The 21838-nt window shown below is 36.4% G+C and overlaps 1 protein-coding gene across 5 annotated transcripts in view; it reads left to right on the top strand.

Moving 5' to 3' along the window:
• LOC131429462 (katanin p60 ATPase-containing subunit A-like 1) overlaps window positions 1-21838 on the top strand; it is a 52509-nt gene that overhangs the window by 14886 nt on the left and 15785 nt on the right. Inside the window, exon 1 of one of the 5 annotated variants that reach the window (XM_058593597.1) lies at window positions 293-737. The exons of 3 other annotated variants lie outside the window; for them this stretch is intronic. In XM_058593597.1, the coding sequence (XP_058449580.1) occupies window positions 460-737 (278 nt within the window). In that variant the 5' untranslated portion in view covers window positions 293-459. Of the gene's footprint in view, window positions 1-292; window positions 738-21838 lie in introns of those variants that run through there. One more of the 5 variants, XM_058593598.1, reaches the window with a different exon arrangement.

Genomic DNA, 21838 nt, shown 5'->3' with positions numbered 1-21838 from the left:
AGGTGAATTACTGAGTGGGGTGGTCAAAACCAGAACATTCTCATTCTCCTCCTCCTACTCCGTCCAGTCGAACACCTCCGTAGTAATGTTAAAGCCAGCGTCTGTGTTTGCGTGTGGTGACCGCACCGCACACTCTGGTCAAACAATTCGTGGTGGTCCTCGCGATAGGATGAGAGCTTATAGAGTGTGGTTAGTCGGCAGCATGGCATGCGCCGGGTGAGTTTATTTCGACCATAGTCCCAATGGTGAACGGTGCCGTCACCGGTCAGTCAGTTTAAGTTTGCTCGCGGTCGTTGAATGTTGTGTCTTGTTTCTGTAGTCTCTCGTTGGTCACCTGGCGAAGGTAGAAGACCTTTTTGGTGATTTTATGTGAGTCAGCAAGGAGGTGATGGTGAAAAAGTGTTCCAGAAGAGAAGAGAACCAGAGTGTTTGACCAGTTCGAGTAGTAGGGAAGAATAAATGTTACAACTCGCTACCCGTAACAGTGCAATGAACAGTTACGGCTGTTACAGCCAGCAGTACGAAAGCGTCGGCGGAACTACCGGCACCAGCAATCTTTTAGAACACTACAACAATAATTCTAGCAATTCATACAAGATGTCACGGAATGTGTCCAACTCGCACCCGGCCTTGGAGCGTTCCGATGTCCATGTGGAGTACGAAGTGGCCGTTCCGATTCATAGTATCGAGTCCATCCGGCACACGCCGTACCATTCACTCTGGAATTTACACGAGTGGTAAGCGAAATTAGTCAACTTTTTTAAAGAGTGCTTAAGACAGTTATTCTCTCAGTAGTGAAGTGGAGCTAATTCATATTCAAATCGATATCGTAATTATACAGCACCAGCGTTTCTTGCAATGAAATGTGTTGGAAGAAATACGGCGAAGGAAATTAGTTAACAGACTTGTGAACTACTTACTTGAAAGTGTGTGTGTTTTTTTGCGAAAACGCATAGTTGTTTACGCCGAGATATGGAGACGCCGAGTTTTTGGTTGTGCAGCACGTTGTAAAATCATTCATCTTCATTAGAGAGAGAGAGAAAAAAATCACTTCTCACATAAAGCGAATGGTGTCGCGAAAAGTACTGGAAACTACTTCGAAGTATAAAGAATTTTATATGGATTTACCCCAACTGGACGAACTTCTTCTGGCATAATGAACTGAAGCACGCTACGTCGTTTCTAGCTTTCGGTTGCCTATGCTATGGGTTAAAGGTGTTCTCTTCATCGAAAACCACCCAGCCCACCACCCCTTAGCATCGAGAGACGGCACGGAGTTTGATGACCCTTTGAATTTGCTAGACGATTGGTTCGGACGGCACTTTGCAAGCGCTGAGGCTAGTTAAATTGACCGCTGCATATGTGTTTCGGAGTGCTGTTCGTTTTGATGATTTATGAAGGGTTGGGGGTTCGCTGTTTTTTTTTCATTTGTTCAATCGTTTGGATTTTGTATTGCTTTTTGCTGTAATACGTAATGCAAAAAAGTAGTAATATTCTTGAATTGTTCTCCTTACTATAACACAATTGGTCAATTGATTGGGTTTTAACAAAAATGACGTAAATTCCAAACACACCAGACATTGATGCAGGCACGTAAAATTGCATTTTTCAACACGAAAAAAATGTATCATGTGTTAAATTATGTCCATTTTGTCACTCGAATATGTCGGTCTCAGACATATTCTGTTATTATTCCACTGTTTTCACTAATAAAATGATGTTAAATCTGTTTTCACTAATAAAATCTGTTAACATCATTTTATTAGTGAAAACAGATAGACCAGATGTAGACTTTCTAGGCAAAGTAATACATATTCTATGAAAATATCTGGCTTCAAATAGTTCAAATTGGTTCCAAATTTTAATATAAATGTTTGTCAGTGTTCATAATCAATTATCTACATAAAAAATTTCCACTTTAACATGTGATTTGTCCGTTGATTAATAAACTTTTAAAGAATCACCGCAATCAAATACTAATAGATACTCAGAGAGAAAAGTCTATTTTTTACTTTTTTCTTTCTATGAACCTGTACAAATATGTATTAAATTTAAGAAATCTTTACAAAATCGGTACTTTGATTCAAACCAGTATGGGAACGCAAAAATCTATACAATACATATAAATCTGTATAAATGGCATCTCTGGCTCTACACTGTGTTTTAAGAAGGGCTAATGAATAAATAGTAACAATCACAGTTTTGTTTTTATTTAAAGTTCACTAATTTAACTTTTCAGTAAAATTTTAAATTTAAAGCGACAGGTAACGGAAACGACTGAAAAATTTTTAAACGTTGAAATGATTTCAAACTGGTTCTAAAAATATCGTATATTGTCTCATAGTTGGCATCAGGCCGTTTTTAAGAAGAATTCTGACATTTTGAACCTGAGAGTGTAATAGTGGAATATTTCGTTTTGATTCCTGTCGCCATTGCTAATTTATAGGATGAATAAAGGATCAACGATAGGATGGATAAAAATCCATTGAGATGAAATTAGGAGCAGAGTAGTGAACAATTCATAAGTGTTTTTTGCTGTTTTATGAACATTATTTTAATTTCCATGGAATGTGAATCAAATCTCAATGTGGAGCAAGGCGAATGAAGCAGTAATATGAAATAGTTATAGTGATTTTAGTGGCTAAATCGAGGTTTAAAGGCGACGTCCTTACAAATGAGATGAAATAGGGAGCCCTTACCCTATAATAGGGCTGAACAGTCACCACTTGTGGCTGAATACCCAATTTAAGTCTTAATCATTTAATTTTAACTCATATTCCAATAAATAGTTATTAAAAAAAAGTCCGGTGTTTTTGGACCGCTGCGGTTACGTATGGGTCAGCATGGACTAGAAGAAAATCTGAACGCATCCAAATTGATCAACTGTATCAAGAGTTATTGAAAAAAAAATTCGTTGAAAATCCCTACCCGAGCATTTAGGTGTTAATATAAAGCCCCCATTAAATAGAAATTCAGCCTGGGAATCTGACACTTGGCCAAAAACATTCAAATTATTGACCACTGCTCTCTGCACATCTTGACCACCTTTCTGCAATTACTGGATGCCACTCCAATAGAAATGTTTTCTTGTGAAGAAAACCAATCAGACACCCAATTTTCAACTTCTTTGTAGGAATCGAAGTGCTTCTCGGTCCATGAATGAAAAAAGGTAGTCAAAAGGGGCCAAATTTGGTGAATACGGTGAGTGCGATAGCAGCTTCCAGCCAAGTGCTTCGATTGTATCTTGAATCTCTTTTGCTTTGTGTGCAGGCGCATTGTTACTTTATGCAATTTATGGTTCAAATTAATCATTTGTAGTCTGTAGTAGAGATGGGCAATCCGTTCGCGAACGGTTCAAATGAGTGATCAATAGTTTTTTGTTGAATAACGGTATTTCTCTAATAAAAGTGCGACATTACGAAACCTCATTCGAGTGACCTTTTTTATTTTTATTTGCTCGCTAAACCTAAGCTCTCGTGTAGTCTTTGCAGAAACATACAGGAACAAACGAGTCAAAGAGAGAACTAGTTTTTTTTTATTGAACTTTCTAGTTCTGAACGGATCATTCAAATTAATGGTTGTGTCCATCACTACATTAAACCTCACAATGGACCAGTAAAGTCTTGGCCTGTTTGGCAAGCTGTCACTACAGCGGAGAACTGCTACAGTGGTTGAACGGTTCTTTCAAAGGAACGTTCCCGAATTATCCCATGTTTTTTTCTGTTTAAAATTCTTAAAATCATCTTCATCCAATATTGCTTGCAAATCGGCGTCTTCAAACGTTTTCGGTGGTCTTCCACGTTCTTTATTTCTCACATTAAATTGATTATTTCTGAACCATTTAAACCAGATTTTGCTTGTTAGTTCTGATAGATCATGATCGCCATACACCTCAAAAATCATTCGATGCGACTCTGCTGAACATTTCTTTAAATGAATACAAAAAAAAATAATGCTATCCGTGAATCATCACTTTCGACATTTTTAACACGATGATATGAAAATTTTTGTTCAATGTCAGATGTCAAAAAACTTGTTTTAATCCACCTAAAGACTGTCCCAGAAAGTATGGACGCAACCAAAAACCGCTGCCATTTCGCAATGGTTCAGAATCCGTCAATTTTTATGGCTGCGTCCTGTTGTTTACACTCTTCTCTAACCACTTGTGCAGTTGTTTATTCGTTTTCATTAGTTTGTTTCGAAATGCGTAGACTTTCAGCAGAACAACGTCGAAAAATTGTGTACAAATGGTGCACAGAACGCGGACTGTCACTGAGAAAGATAGAAAAAATGGAAGGAGTAAGTGAAAAAACCGTGCGAAATGCAATCAGGAAGTTCGGTGAGGATAAACCGATAACGGGTCGAAAAAAAGGTCCTGCTAACTCTCAGTTGGATAAACGTATACTGAAGGCGTTCGAGTAAAAGAAGGAGGTTTAGTTCGGGATGTGGCCAAAAAAGTGGGCACTTCGAAGTCAAATGTTCTTCGTGCTAAAGAACGTTTGAATCTTCGAACCTATAAGAAGCAGAAACAACCAAAACGTAGTCCGAAACAAGAAGCATCGATCAGGCCGAGGGTTCGAAAGCTGTACAATACGATTCTTGCTGGAAATTTGAATAGCATAATCATGAACGACGAAATCTACGTGAAACTTGATTACAAATCTTTGCCGGGACCACAATATTATAAGGTGCGAGAAGGGCAAGTGTTAAACTAGTCCGAGACATCGATTGAAGTCGACAAATTTGATAAGAAAGCTATGGTCTGGCAAGTAATTTGTAGCTGCGGTAAGATTTCGAAACCCTTCATCACCACTGCTTCGATGAACAGCGAAATATACATCAAGGAATGTTTACAAAAATGACTTCTACCCATGATTCGAAGCCACAAGGATCCTGTTGTCTTCTGGCCAGATCTTGCTTCTTGCCACTGCTCTAAATCAACGGTAGAATGGTATACTATCAAAAATGTCACTTTCGTCCCAACAGACATGAATCCACCAAATTGCCCACAACTTCGACCAAATTGAGGAATTTTGGGCATTAACGAAGGCACATCTTAGGAAACATGTCTCGGCAGCCGAAACCATTCTATAGTTCGAAAAAGATAAGAAAAAGTGTCAAAACTTGTCGCCAAGAAGTCTGTACGGAATTTAATGAGGAACGTTCGCAAGAAGGTGCGCTAGCTAGTCTACAATGGCTAAGTAGCAAATGTTGAGAAAAATTTTCTGTTGTTGTAGTCTAATCTTGTCACTATATCGAATAAAATGTGAATATCTAACACTTGTGAATTATTTACAACAAAATCAAAGTACATCCATACTTTCTGGGACAGTCTTTAGTGGTGCCTTTCTCATTAACATTTCAGAGGGAAATCGATGTAAGTTTCATATTGGACATTTTGAATAACTTTTACCGGAATCGGGAGATTGTCTAATTTATAGTATGTTTTTAGCGCCATTAAATAACCGAGCCACTAGTTCGAATTGTTTTACAATCTGTTTCGAAAAGTTCGTATTTTCTTGTGTCGTCAACTATATGAATGCTAGACATTTTTATCTGTCATTATCCTTTCTTTACCTCAGTATCGTATTCAACAAAAATCACACATCGGTTACAGACATTCGTGCCTGTGCCGTTCTGATGGACTCGTTTATGTTTTCAAAATCGAGCTCCGGTGTTAGTTTTCGTTTTCTTCACCACATGTACGAAATTCAACATCGCTTACAGCGTGCTTCGTTCGTAGAGACGGTGTTGTGTTTTCTTCTTCCGTACCACCACATGCACGTACAAGTGCGCTCCATAAGTCGATTTTAAATTTTCATCATCTTTTAACTCCGGAGCCGGAAGTCAGATCCAGATGAAAGTCAGGAGTTCTATATGGAATCTTCGTTGAAAGAAGTGAGTTCGTACCATTTTAGAATTTGTGAACACTGTTAAGCTCTTCTACAATTATTACAATTAGATATTCATCGCCGTACTCTTCGTTTCCACCCATTTCTTAGAATGCCTTCATTTAGAACTAACTACGTCTATTACGAACTTTTGACTAGTATGTGCCGCCTATTTAATAATTGTTTCAATGTATTTGACCTTCATCATTCTCGTAATGTTCTAAAAAAAGCTGTCTCTTTCGGTTATCTGTCTCGATAGGTTCTAGTAACTAGAATAGTATATTTAGTATTCGTTTTCTCTTATCATTGTATAATTTCTAAGTTAAAGTTTCAGGTTATTATGTATTATGTATCATTTGGATCATTGTAATCTTCTGTTGATGCAAAAGAAGAGGAGGTTTTATGCCTGTTTGAGAGAAAGTTTCAACTAAACTAGCTCCACTGGGCTTTTCCCTGCTTCAAAATAAACAATAAACTATTTTCGGTGCTTCTGGAACCGGAAATCGGGAACTGGTATAGACGGAATGGATACGTTCGGCCGTCGGCTCATCGATTGGAACTGATTTGAGCCTACAGCAACCCCATTTTTTTCGTGTTTTGCATCACTGCTCTGTATAACTGCTTGAAAACAGTTCGTGCTCGCATCTCATCTGACACAGTCGAAAATTGCTTACGGTCGAGACGATAGAAACAAAGACAATACAGTGCAGTGAACAATAGAGTGTACGAAATGGGCAAATACGACTTAACAAAGCCTGAAAATTGGCGTACTAGACCAAATTCAATTTGTATTGATTTCAAGCGCTGCAACGTTAGACCAGCAGCAACCGAAATTGAAATCTTACTTAAGGAACGAATGCATCTAAACGTCAATGATGTAAGTGAGATTCAATCAAGGGGAAGATGCTTAGCACAATGTGCCAATCACACATTAACACAATGCGTTGGTGCATTTATCAATATTGGCACTTTCGTTTCATACAGTTGCACAGTTGCGACACACAAAGGGCTCAGTTTTGACAAGTAGCTGTTTCATGGGGCACAGCGTGGCACACTTAGACTCACAGTATATCACGTATTTTTTAAGAGGCACACGGAGAACCCTTCGATCATAAAATTGCGATATCGCAGTCTTTGATTTTTGCGATAGTTGATTTAACTAATTTCTTTTTGATTCAACCAATATGATTTTTGATTTGCATGTATTCAAGTAGTTGAAAAATATGTTGTTTTGAATGCTGTCAAATGCCGGAGACAGCAGACTGTTTTACTTCCAGCTGTTTGATACCGATGATGATGTTCATGCATTAGCAATAAAACGCTTTTTGACATGAATTTAATTTATAAAAGTAACAGAAGCGAAGGGTTTCAAACACACAGAACGCGCCGCGATTGAATGGCGCGTTTGAATTGCCGTCGCAAAATTCCAATTCCCAGCGGTTGATGCACCCAAGCTCATATAAATTGACTAAATTTATCAGTGCATAACTTTAGTTTAACCGTTTGAAAACATCAGCTTTCAATACTCATTTTTTTTCACTTTCAATACTCATGTCTAAAACAAATAAAACCGATTTATTTTTCAACTAACAGAATTTTGTTTTAATAACAAAACCAGTTATTTCAACTAAAATATTTGTTGAAATTGAAAGGTATGTGTCCTCACTAAATCACAGCATTTTTTTTCAAACAGTTAAATTAGTTGTTTCAACCATCGTTTCTGCTAATCGAAAAACAAAAATGACAGTTTAGTTAAAACAACAATCGATTAGTTGTACCAAATTTTAACCAATCGAATTCAGAAAAACAACTAATATTCTGGTTGAAATGGGATCGCGGGTTCCGCGCACAATATAGTTTGTGTTAAGCGACTCTCCCCTTGGATTCAATTCAACAAGGCGTCTAACTGTGTGTACATTATGTTCAAACGTGAAAGAGATGCAATTTCATTTTCTTCGGTTAATAACGGGGTGCACAGTGTTGATCATGGTAATGTTAAATATAAAATCCCTGTGTACTTGGTGGATAATGCCATAGAAGTACGCGTGCATGACATTCTCCCACAGACCAGCGATCAGTTTGTTCGGGAAAGTATGTCGCAGTACGGTGAAGTTCTTTACATCGAAAGGGAAGTATGGCGGAATTTTTTTCCGGGTATCCGGAATGGCGTGCGAGTGGTACGTGTGCAACTACGTAAAGCAATTCCATCTCACATCATTTGTGATCAAGACGGGATACATCCGTGTAAAACGCTGATTACGTATGAAAATCAACTAGTTACATGTCAGTTTTGCACACTACGGCAAACCTTGCACTGAAACTACGAAAAGGACATCTCCAGACAAAAACAAGGACATCCGCCCAACAACGGAAACTAGTGAGCGCAGTACTCCTGTTGCACCATCAAACCAACCAGCAACTGCAATTAATACACAACAAGGCGCGTCTACAGCAACTAATAACGAACCGCAGACTGCGAATTACAAGGAAAACTAAGAAAAAACGGAAACCAAAAACGATACCACCGATGCGGCAATGGGGGACGAGACGAGCCACGGACAAAGTGCCCCTCAATCATCGCAAGATAAAAATGGAAGCTCTTATCCCTCTAGAAAAAGGGTGACAACGAGATCCAACGGTAAAAAAATTATTTTATCTAATAAAACCATGGCTAAATCGGCCACGTACAGCTTGTACGCAAATTGGCCTGAATAAAAAAAATTATAAAAAAAAACTGCTTGAAATGTTAACACTCTTTATCCTTTAATTCCGGACCCGGAAGTTGGATCCGAAAGTTTTGTACTGAACTGTAAGACCATTCATTGGAATATACGTTCGTATAAATCGGTTACGCCAGCTCTGACAAAGTGATTAAGTTATTTGAAATTGAAAATTTTACACTAATCACCATAATTCCGAAACCCGAAGTCGAATCGAGATGAAATTCAGAAATTTTCTATTAGATCATATAACCTCGCGATAATCGGCCATCTGTGAGAAGTTGAATTTAAACAAATTTCAGAAACAAGACCTTTAATTTAAATTTGTGAAAATTTGTTCAGTCATCTCCGAAAAAAGTTAGTGCAGTAAAACGTTACATACACACAGACATTTTGCATACTCGACGAACTGAGTCGGTTTAAAAGTCGGTTTTTACAGTGATTGCATAATCTTTCTATATGAGAAAGGTAAAAATAAAAAATAAAATAAGGCTCGTTCACAACAAATGTTTATCGACACATTTGTATTTTAACGTTCACTTCATAGCGGTATACCTGGTATTTAGTATCAAATTGAGGATTTGACAGTGTTCTTGAATCTTTTCTGACATATGTTTTGTCATCCATCAAAACACACTGTTAAACATTACCGGAAATACTATTACAGCGTTCAAATACTGACGCGAGGCTTTTAATCCGGACTTTGTCATTCCGATGCTGGATTTGTTAAATCATTTCGATGCTCGTCTTGGGCTTCTTAGTTACAGAGGCTGATTTGTTCCGTTGTAAATAATCTAAAACTTTTTCGTTCAAATTGGGATTGCTGGTTTCCGGTTACATCTTGGCGGCTCCTTTGGGAAGCAGTCTTCACCAAACTCTTCTATAATATGCTTTACTCTTGCCGCTTGAACATTAATTCTTTTTGCAATCTGATTGTAGGTAACATTGTGCAAAATATTTTTTATACATATAATCAACAACCGAGGTTTGAACAGCTGGGATCGGTAATCCAATTTAAGTGTGTGTGTTTGTTATTTTTGCTCGTAACTTCTCAACTAACTAAAACTTCTGATAAAAGGGACTGAATTGGCTCAAGCAGCTTACAAAGTTCATGAATAGCATTCTAGACAACCCGTTTTCAAGTAATTATCCACATTTGAAAGTTCGTGCGACGCAACCGAACGAACTTCTTAGCAGCTCCCTGGATATATTGTTCAGCTTCTATGCAACGAGAAAGTTCACGCAGAACTTGTTCTGTACTTCCCAGCTGTCAAAAATAACCACGTGTTTTCGTAAGTAGCGAGAAAATTCACACGGATTCCGTACTTTTAAGTTCGCAAAAGTTCGGTGTACACTTTTAAGCTTGTAAAACAATAATCGCTCTGTTTGTACTAATGGTTTAGTTCATCGAATCTTAATAAACAACATATTCTAGTTGTACTGAATTCGCGGGGATTTCCGTGCATTCGTCCAAAATTCGTGTTCGTGTATTTTCTGATTATTTCAGTTGTTTTAGCTTTACTCTGTACACTGTCAGAACTGGTTAGAAACCGTTGGATAAAATTCACGATTGTTATGTTTTTTGTGAGTATGTAGGAGATTGGAACGTATGAGTTTAGAGTGTGAATTGGGAAACATTTTACTACTCGACGTCGCTGTCAGTGCCTTATGCACTGAACCGCGAACCTGGGACGAACATTTTTATTTTCCTCGAAACCCAATTTTTTATTTGATTAGCATCATAACTCAGAACAGATGGCGACATCCTACTATCCATCCAGCGGGGAATGAATAGTCGTGTATTTGCACTGTTATCATGAATAAACTAGTAACTGAGATGAATTGAACAGACTGCCTTTGGGATCAAAAGTTGCCTCTGCTCAATATAAACCAATTTAAATGTGATTGCATTGTCCATGGATAATTGAATAGATGTAGTTTGATTCATAGTATGGTAAGATAATAGTATACATTAAGAACTTTTGTACCGTGAAATTGGATTGCCCTTTAGAACTGATTTCCGGATGCCAAGAAATTGGGAAAAGGACCATTAGAATGTTCGCAGATTAGACATTAGAGCTATATTTATTTGGAAATAAAGTGTTCTATCAGTATACTGATGTTAATTTACAGTAGTTTAACTGTTAGTTGGATTGTGGTGATAAACACACAAAGAAAAACCTTTACCTTAAATTATCTCAGCTACACCATTCATAAATTGAAATCATTAGTTAGAGTGAGATGTGCTACTTCTGTTCAGTGTACCGTATGCGTGATAATGTTTGCACCATTGAGCAATGTCGAAATTAAAGAAATTGTTGATGTCTTCTACAAAGTTCTAGATGTTATGGAAATGAACGATCATGTTCCAGCACGTATGTAAGGACAGATAAAAATAACTTTTTACTGGAGGCAAATAGAGAGTATTCGTTCTCAATTTTTATGAGTTTTTTTTTGTATAATTTCCAGAATAAAATCCTAAGTTGTTGTTATAAGACTCTTGTTTTTTTTCGAGAATGTTGACCAATTGTTACCAGAAAAGATTTAATCACTTGCGATCCATGTAACAACATTTTATGGACACTATCCGACATATAATACTAAAAGTTGTTGATAGTTTCGAAGGATCGAGGAGCTATTGAATTTATGGTTTATTTTATGGCCAAATATAATGGCTTGAGTAATGCTTTCGTATTCTTAAAGTACTTCGAAGGCACGTAAACTTTCTGAAGAGTTAACTTGTTAAATATTAATTGAGTTAACGGCTCTATCTGCTTCCCGTAAAAATTGATTTTTTATCTGTGTTTAACACGTCGCTCGTTTCTATAAAACCGCGTCAATGCCCCAGACAACTTTGCAGAAAACACTAACAAGGAAAAGGTTACGATAAGGCCGCAAAATATTTAAAGGCATGAAATCTCAGTTTTGGATCACTGTACGATGGTGCAAGCATTGCCACGCATTTTATAAACAAAGAAAAAAAAATATCTTCGAAAGTATAAAGAACATATATTGACTTTCAGGAGGATTATAAATATAATAAAACAGTCTTATGAATTCAACAAAAATGTTTGAATGAGTTTCATAGGTTCCGTTTTTAAATACCCTCATTGTTTTATTGTAAGTCGGAACATAGTTGTTATCGAACATATCACGGACCAATGGGAAAAAAACATTTTTAAAGAGACTTTAATTCAATCCATACTGGCACACAGATGGGTGTGTCATTGTCAAATCCATATGACGTTTATGAAGAACCAACTTTCAAAAGACGATGTGAGGAATTTCAGGACTTTTTGATTAGACAGGAAAAAGTGACAGTTATTTGAGTGAAGCCACCTTTTTCCTTTTCATAAAACATGGATTCAAAACTATCTCGTATGTTAATTTATCATTGCTTCTTGATGAAAAAAAAATGCAACAGCTTAAAAAGTGTTATCCGGACTCTACTCCATCAAAAAGATGGTTTTTAACGTGGTCGTACAGACACCGATGATGGTGAACATTCTTAATTGAAATTGTGTGAGATAGTCGAGGCCGATTTTCATCGATTTACAAGTCGATGACGATGATGGTAAAATCGAATTACAATTCGGTCAATTGCTTCCTCATATCCACCGTATAGTCCAGATTTGGCCCAAAGTGACTACTGGCTATTCACTGATCTTTAAAAAAAACGGCTCGCTCTTAAAAAAATTAACTCAAATAAAGAATCAATTGCTGATTATGAATCCTATTTTGATTCAAAAGACAAATCCTTCTACAAGCACGACATCGAGAAGTTAAAGAAATATTGGAATGATTGTATAGCTCTTGGGGGAGATTACATTCATGAATAAAATATAATGTCATATTTTTGGAAAAAAACTGTTTTCTTAGTTAGTCACACGACTTATTGAGTGATGTACCATGATAGTTATCTGAAAAATCCTTCCCAAAGTAAATTTTAATAGTTGGTTTTCTGGTTGTAATCATTAACTTTGAAAAATAATTCATTTATTTTCTTTGTCCATCCGTCCAACCGAACGGACGTGTTCACGGGACTCGTGTCGCAGTATATCGCGCGCGTATATTTAAACTTTTTTATTTCGACGCAAACGTGCAAGTAGGCACTCTTTTTTAAATAGTAATCATTTTTTAACATACCGTCGCGTAAACATGGAGAAGTGCGGAATTAGTAATTGTACTGTCTACGACAATCGCTATCTCTGGAAGTGTCACGGAAAGTGCAATCGAAAATTTCATGCAGCCTGCGTGGGAACACAGAGAAACCACGAAGAATTATTAAGGACCTTCATGGTACCTCTCTGTATTGACTGTCAGCAGGAATTTGCCGAAGAACTGCAAATGAAAAAACTTATTCATCAACAGCAGGAATTGAACCAAACAGTCCGTGCCCAAATTGAAGCAAACCATGCTTTATTCGCACAAATAAAAAGCATGAAAGTATCACATGACGCTCTCGACAGCATGGAATCTTTTTTGCTGGAGCTAGAAACGGACATAAAAAATGTAAACATTAATACATGCAACGCGGCCAGTAAAGTCATAAATCGCATTTCATCACTTTTGAATGAACGCGACGAAACTTTTTTAGCTGACATAAAAACCGCCAACAAGCAACTGTCCACTAAGACAGAAGTAAACCTTGAAAAAGTGTTTACTTTTTTCGAAAACAAAATTGACGGCGTGCAAACAAATATTAATGAAATAAAAAGTATCGACCCACCATGCAGCTTATCATCGAAAGAATTTTTGGACGACATCAAAGCACTGTGCAATGAAGCAATAATGAAGAAAGAGCAAGTCCCTCAAGCTCATCCATGTATTGCTGAAGAAATGGGAATCAGTGCCCAGTATGCTAAACCTTCGGAAGAAAAAGCTGACTCGAAAGTCACGTCAGGCTGGCGCTTCATCGGCAGCAAAAAAATATGGAAATGCGACTGGAGCGAGTATGACAAAAAACAGCGCACTCGACGACTGCAAGAAAAACAAGCAGAAAAAGCAAACCTCAGACGAAAACATCGGAAGCGGAAACAGCAAAATAATACAAATAACAGTATACGCAGTAAAAACAACAACTACACCAACAACAGCAAACACGACAACAACAACAACAACAACAACAACAACAGCAACAACAACAGCAGCAGCAGCAGCAACAACAACAACAACAACAACAACAACAACGACAATAATGTGCACTACAACAGCAACTTGAACACTAATAGTAACAATACCTGCCACAACAATAACAATAATGTGTCATTACAATATACCTTACCCTTTGACAAAGACTTACTAGCAGCTGCACGGGTTCAATTCTCCGGGAATCCAGGTGCAGATATTGCCTCAAAATTCATAAATTTTCAAAAAGGTGAAACAATCAACCCTTACAAAGGAACAAGAAGTATTCAAAACAACAATACTCCGGTCTTAGGAAGTAATGACATCGAAGCTGCACCATCCACTAACTATATGAACACATCTTCAATATCACAGAACATAAATACGTCTGCAATATCACAGGACATGAATACAGACAGCCAATTCGAAATTGATCCAATGCGTCCTCCAATTGTACGTCTTACTTCACAATCTGCAAATGGCGACGAACGCTTCTTAAAAGCAAGGCTTCGTGACCCGAAAATAATGCACGTCGTCCGTCTGTATTTGTCATACATGAAAAATCAACAACCTACAGTATGCATCGAGGGTGTGACACCAACTAGTATAAAAATGCTATTAGCATCAGAAGGCCTTCTAACAACACCTGACCACCTCCTACGAATCTTCATCGAAGTGCATCAGGAATATGGAATGAAACCTAAGGAAGCGCTGGCCGACCTGGACTCTTATGGGAAATTTTTGACAAGTGAACGTACCCGCCGACTCCAACTAATCCGGGAAGCCGAACACAATTTTACAAGGCCGAATTTTCGGAAATAACGACGCCCTTTGACGAAGGAATTAGTAATGTAAGTATTCCAGAATTCTCAAAAACTTCTTCGCTTCACAGACAAAATGTGACTGAAATTTTGGTCTATTGCCAAAATTTTAACCGCATGAAAAGCCCGGTCAAAATGAAAGAAATTCACCAAAATTTAATAACCTCCTCTTTCGACGTAATCCTTGGAACTGAAAGCAGCTGGGATGAAAGTGTAAGAAGCGAAGAAGTATTTGGAAATAATTTTAACGTATTTCGGCACGACCGAAATTTATCTCTTTGTCAGAAAAAATCTGGAGGTGGAGTCCTTATAGCCATTAACTCTTGCTTTACTTCTGAAGAAATTATTACTCCTAAATATAAAGAATTTGAGCATGTATGGGCCAAAGTCTCAATATTGGAAGAAGAACATATTTACTGCTCTGTCTACTTCCCACCCGAAAATGCGAACAAATTAAATTGAATTATTCTTTCAATCTTTAGACACAATTATTTCGAATATGGAACCTGAAGTAAAGCTTCATATTTTTGGCGACTTCAATCAACGTAATGCGGACTTCATTTCTGACATTGAAAATGAATCAATCTTACTTCCAGTCGTAGAAGAAAACGAAACATTGCACTACTTTTTCGACAAAATTTCTAATTTTGGCTTACATCATGTAAACTCCGTAAAAAATCAACAAAACGCATATTTAGACCTTCTTTTCACAAATTGCACAGAAGACTTTTGTGTGAATGCATCAAACCTGCCATTATGGAAAAATGAAGCATTTCACACCGCAATTGAATATTCATTATTTACACACAATGCTTCCCTTCCCTACAACTTGGAATATGAGGAAGTGCCGGAATACAATAAAATTGACTTTGAAGTAGTCAAGTGTAGACTAAGTATAATAAATTGGCGGAACATACTGAGTACAGAAGGAAATGTCGACGTCGAAGTAAACAAATTTTATCACATTATAAACAAAATATTAGCCGAAACTTTGCCTATGAAAAGAAGAAGAAAAAATCATAACAGCAAATTACCTGTATGGTTCAATTCACAACTAAAACATTTGAAAAATAGGAAACAAAAAGCACACAAAACTTACAAACAAGAAAAAAGTGACGCTCATCTTCAAAATTACTTACATGTAGGGAAAAATACTACAGAAATCTGCAATCACTTTGCAAAATTTTTTCCAAGAAGTATATACATCTTATTCAGAAACTGACCGTGACCGTGAATACTTCTCTTTCATACCTGCATTTTCCAACTCCATCTCTGTAAACTATCTATCAGAACATGACATTTCGACAGCACTGAAAAACTTAGACGCCTCAAAAGGGCCTGGACCTGACAGTATACCACCAATATTTTAAAAAAATCTTGCTGAAGAACTTACACTACCACTACAACTAATTTTTAACTTATCACTTAATAAATGTACTTTTCCTAAAGCATGGAAATCTTCCTTTCTTGTACCAATATTTAAATCTGGTGCAAAATCTAACATTCGGAACTACCGTGGAATAGCCATTATCTCATGCATTCCAAAATTATTTGAAAAAATTGTAAACGAAAAACTTTTTCATCAACTTAAAAATGTAATAACAAACAAACAACATGGCTTTTTTAAAGGCCGCTCAACTACAACAAATCTCTTAGAATTTATGACATTCACTCTGAATGCAATGGACGCCGGAAACTACGTAGAAACTCTTTACACTGACTTTAGCAAAGCCTTCGACCGTATTGACATACCATTACTTCTACACAAACTACAAAAATATGGCATAAAACATACTCTTCTGGAATGGCTCAAATCATACTTAACGAATCGTGTACAGGTAGTCCGCTTCCAAAACATTCTGTCTGAACCAATTAATGTAACTTCTGGCGTACCTCAGAGTTCTCACTTAGGGCCTCTCCTTTTCATTTTACATATAAACGACATTTCCTTCATACTCAAAAATCTGAAAGTGCTTATATATGCAGACGACATGAAACTCTTCATGGAAATTAAAAATATTAACGACGCTGTAATATTCCAGAACGAAATCAATCTATTCCACATTTGGTGCTGCAAAAGTCTACTCCAACTCAATGTAAAAAAATGTAACTCAATAACTTTCAGTAGGAAAAATGAAACTATACCTATAAACATACATCTAGGAAATCAACTTGTAGAAAAATGTAAAATTGTAAGAGATTTAGGCGTAATCTTAGACTCCAAGCTCACTTTTGTGGAACACTACAATACCATAATCAATAAAGCTAATAGCATGCTGGGCTTTATTAAACGCTTCAGTCATAACTTTCAGGACCCATACACAATTAAATTATTATACACTACATATGTCAGACCTATTTTGGAATATTGCAGCTTAGTATGGAATCCATACAATATTATTCACGAAGAACGCATCGAATCTATTCAAAAACAATTTCTTTTATATGCACTTCGTAAATTAAACTGGACAGCATTTCCTCTACCATCATATGAAGCACGCTGCATGCTCATCAATATACATACACTTAAAGAACGTCGCGACTTTGCAATGCTTTATTTTATCAGCGACATTATTTCTCAACGCATTCAATCAGCTCCATTATTATCGCAATTAAATTTTTATATACCTAGCCGTCAATTACGTTCCATGAAATTATTTTTAGAAAAACAAGCTAGAACAAATTATGCAAAATTCAGTCCAGTGAATCGAATAATGCGCCATTACAATCAATACTGCGAACATCTTGACCTTACTATGTCTAAAAATCAAATCAAATCTCAGCTTTGTCGTAGAAATAATGCGTAGTATGTAAGTGAACATTGTAAACAATTTATATGTAGTCTACATTTGCTTGACGAAATAAATAAATAAATAAATAAATTTTTGACTGTCTTGAAGTAACCGGAAAGTTCGGATCCAAAGTTCTCCTATCCTCGTTTGCATATATGTCAATGATGGAATCTCTAGACGAAATTGTGACAATTTCACGTTTACTCAAACAAATTGTTTTTATCAAACGATTATCAGTTATAAATTACATTATAGAAAAAAAACCCATTTATTTTGGTATATACTGTATCATATACAGTATACCTTATGATCAAAAAAGATCCGGAATTTTCATTTTAAAAATCCCGCGCTTGTCCAATCGGTAAACTTTTATTCTCTCAACGTTGGCAACACTTCTATACACATTCTGTCAAATTTTGACGCATATCGTACGATTAGTTTTTGTTTGGCGTCTATACAAAGAAGTTGAAAAATTTTCGTGTGGCGATTTTTATAATGGATGAAAATTTAGAACAACGGCTCGCCTTCGAAGCGCCATTCGGTCGATTGTTGTGCGGTTTCGACGTCATATTCATAGATCCACACCTCATCACCAGTTATGATGCATTCGATGAATGTTGGTTCACTATTTACGTTGGAAATCATCTCTTTGGCCACATCAACACGACGCTGTTTTTGAATGAAATTCAGCTTTTCTGGCACCAGCCGAGAAGCGACGCGATTCAAACCCAAAACATCAGTTAAAATGTGTTCGGCTGATCCATAAGAGATGCCCAACAACACAGCAATCTCTCTAATCGGTACAGAACGATTTTGCAACACGATTTACTTCGCCGATTCAATGTTTTCTTCAGTAACAGATGTTGTTTGGCGGCCAGGGATCTCATCATGATCCAAGCTTGTACGACCACCTTTGAAGCGTTTATACCACTCGTATGCCTGTGTTTTTCCTTTGATCACGATTCACCAAAGTCCTTTTCTAACATTTTCAACGTTTCGGAACACTTAAATCCATTTGCAACACAAAATTTGATGCACGCACGTTGTTCTAAATTTTCATCCATCATTAAAATCGCCACACAAAAATTTTTCAACTTCTTTGTATAGACGCCAAACAAAAACTAATCGTACAATATGCGTCAAAATTTGACAGAATGTGTATAAAAGTGTTGCCAACGTTGAGAGAATAAAAGTTTACCGATTGGACAAGCGCGGGAATTTTAAAATGAAAATTCCGGTTCTTTTTTTATCATAAGGTATACCAAAATGAATTATTATTTTTTCCTTAATGTAATTTATAACTGATAATCGTTTGATAAAAATAATCTTATAATTATTTCAGGTTTGCTCGTATCAGTACATCAGATTAAGGACATTTGATGAAATAAATAAAGCGAATAGTTGTAAAACTGTCTTAACTGTCCTAGTTAAATAGCTCTTAATTATTTTTTCTCAGTGCAGAAAAGTTTAATAGTTGATAGTTTGAAACTCATTCCAGCAAAACAAAAAGAATGACAGCTGCATTGATGTACATACAGAATGTATTTTCAATCATCGACACAAAACCATATTCAATCAGAATATCTATAAATAATATCTCATTCAACTCCAGACCAGCATATTTCAATCAAACCGTTCCACTGCAAAGAAGGTGCATACACATGCCGAACCGGTCTAACATCACACTGGGAAAGGCCATCTGCCTCACCAACACGGCTGGCCAACTTTATAACAAGAGTTATTGTTTGATTTGTACACCCATCAACAGTGGAGCAGCTGGACAGTGTATGGCTAGTAGTGGTGTTTCCTTAGTACGGAGGGCAACAACCCCGTCGACGAGTGTAGAATAATAGCTTTCCACTATTGTCCAGTTCCGTTGATCAATTATTTAGCATAAAGAAATGTCTTTGGACTGGGGTGAATGGGAAAACCAATAAATAAGTGACAGCCGAAAGTAGGGCATAAGTTAGTTAACAATTGTTCTAGCGCATGCATTCATTGTACGTGGTTCGAAACTGTAAGTGAAGTTATTGAAGGGGGGCGGACTATAAATTTTTGTCACGCTTCCGTTTCGTAGTTACTTCCTTCCTCGATGAGATGCAGCATGAAATTAGGAGCAGGCGACGTATAAGAAGTTCGGCAGTGCAAAACGAACCACACAAAAATGATTAATATTACCGACAATTAATAATGCATTTAATGTATATTTCCAACCATTCGAAGTATGCTGTCGTGTGCTAGAGCAACAAAAAACGTTAGAACTGGTAAATAAAACTACAAGGGGCAGCCTTCATAACATGTTTATCTCAATATGATAAATAATTGTACATTAAATTTCGAATGTCTTTTCTTGTATGTGTAGACTAGTTGAAACGTAACGTGACCGACAAATAGCGTTTTTTTTCCACATAGTGTGTTTTCAGGAAATGAATAAAGATCAAGCTCGAATGTATTATTGCTGGTACATTCGGTTTCTGGAATGTTTGCCAATATGCGATGTAGGCGCTGAAGTACGCTTTAGTGACTAAGATTGAAACATGCAAATGTATTTCCGCCCTTTTGAAAAGTCAGTCTTGTTTTAAATTTGACAGAAAAACTGTACGAATAAATAAAACTAGAACGGCTTGTTGGGGATACGTTTGTTCCAGTTTCAGTCCTATTATAAATCTTCCATATAAAACTTCCAGCTGCTGAATTTGCTCTGAGTCGAATTGGTTGTTCCTACTGTGTAAAACAAATGGTTTCCCATGCTGAAGACGTGAATCAAGTTTCATCCATATCATAAATCATTAATATTAGCCTAAAATATCCGTTTGAGAATATTGGATCACTATATCCAGTACTTCTTGTACCGGAGACTGGAGATCGAAACAACTGAAGTTAGATTATTTGGACATTTGTCAATAAGATCTACAAACTAGACTAATTCACAACGAAATACACACATTTATGGAAAACACTCAAAAACACAGTTTTTCACACTAATAATCATTTTGGATCCAGAATTAAAAATCATATTAAGACAGAATAAGAAATTTTTGTATGGCGTTTTAATACCTCTCATTTGAAATTTGTGAATTTCAGTTCATCTCTTAAAAACACACACACATACACACACATTCGCCTAAAACCGTTTCGCCGAAAGGGTCATTTTGCCAAAGGCCATTTCGCCGAATTCTTCAATAGTCTTCATATCGTGATTGGAATTGATTTGGAACGAATACAAATGAAAAATGATAATGTTGACTCACGTTTTGTTAAACTACAAAATCGTACTTCTGAAATAATCCAGAAAGATTTTAATATCCAACAGTTTAAGTTTGTGAATATCGGTTTATCTCTGAAATAACACACACATACAGACATTTGCTAGGCTTGACGAACTAATTCGAATGGTATTTGACACTCGGTCCTCCGGGCAGCGGTTTAAAAAACGATTTCCGCAGTGATTTTATAACCTTTTCATATAAGAACGGTAAACAATGTACATTATCTTTGTTAAAATAAATTTCTTGCTTCAAATATGTGCACGACAAAATTAACATTTACAGATTTTTTTTTACGATTTACGGAATATTTTTATCTATGAGAGCATAAAATGCGATTGGCCCTTTCCACATGCTACAAAAAAGCCTATTATCTGTGTTATAGATATCTATTTGATTTACGATATGATTGATTATCATATTTATACATTGCTGTTCGAAATAATAACAACGTAGTTTTTTTTTTGAGAAAAATGTCGAAAAACTTGGATTCGTACTTTTTCTGAGTACGACTTCATAATTTGACGATGCTTAGAAGTATGCATGGAAGTTGGAAACATTTTTATTTTGCTTGCCACAGTGTGTTTCGAAAGATTTGGTCACTTCTATAATATTTGCTTCACCTTCAAATCCTTCCTTAAATCTAGGTTAATTTTTCAAAAGGGCGTATAAGCAAGTGACAGTTCCTCTTTAATCATTCTCTTTTTCGATTATTGTGATTTGATTAAACAGATTTTCTTTGGTCTAACACTTTTGCAAAATCATTTATTTTTTTCTTTATTTTTTCTTATAGTAAAACATTTCAAGAATATTCTGTGAAATTTTCAAGAATATCGGAACAAAAGATTTGGTTTTGGGTTTTTATCTTTGCTAATCCCATACTGCGAAGAAGTAAGAGCTCGGCACATATGCCCAAGACTTCTGCTTCGATTGGTTTAAAAACTTGACAATATTGAAAATATTTGACCCTACGGGCTCCCTTGATTAATAAATTATTTCCATTGATTTTATAGACAAAAAACTTTAAACGCTTTCAGCTCGAAACCAGGTTTTGAAAGTCCGTGTCCATCGTCATTCAAAAACTACTGCACCAATTTTGTTCAAATTTTGCACACACTTTCTGCATTTAAAAAACCAGACCCCAACTTCAAAATGGCGGATTTTTTCGTGAAAAATCGAAGTTTTCACGTTGAACAACCACCAAAAATTAAAAAAATTAAA

Source organism: Malaya genurostris, chromosome 2, assembly GCF_030247185.1.
Source record: "Malaya genurostris strain Urasoe2022 chromosome 2, Malgen_1.1, whole genome shotgun sequence".
Classification (NCBI taxonomy): Eukaryota; Metazoa; Arthropoda; class Insecta; order Diptera; family Culicidae; genus Malaya; species Malaya genurostris.
The sequence above is the reverse complement of the archived record's forward strand: the minus strand, read 5'-3'. Positions and strand labels throughout refer to the sequence as shown.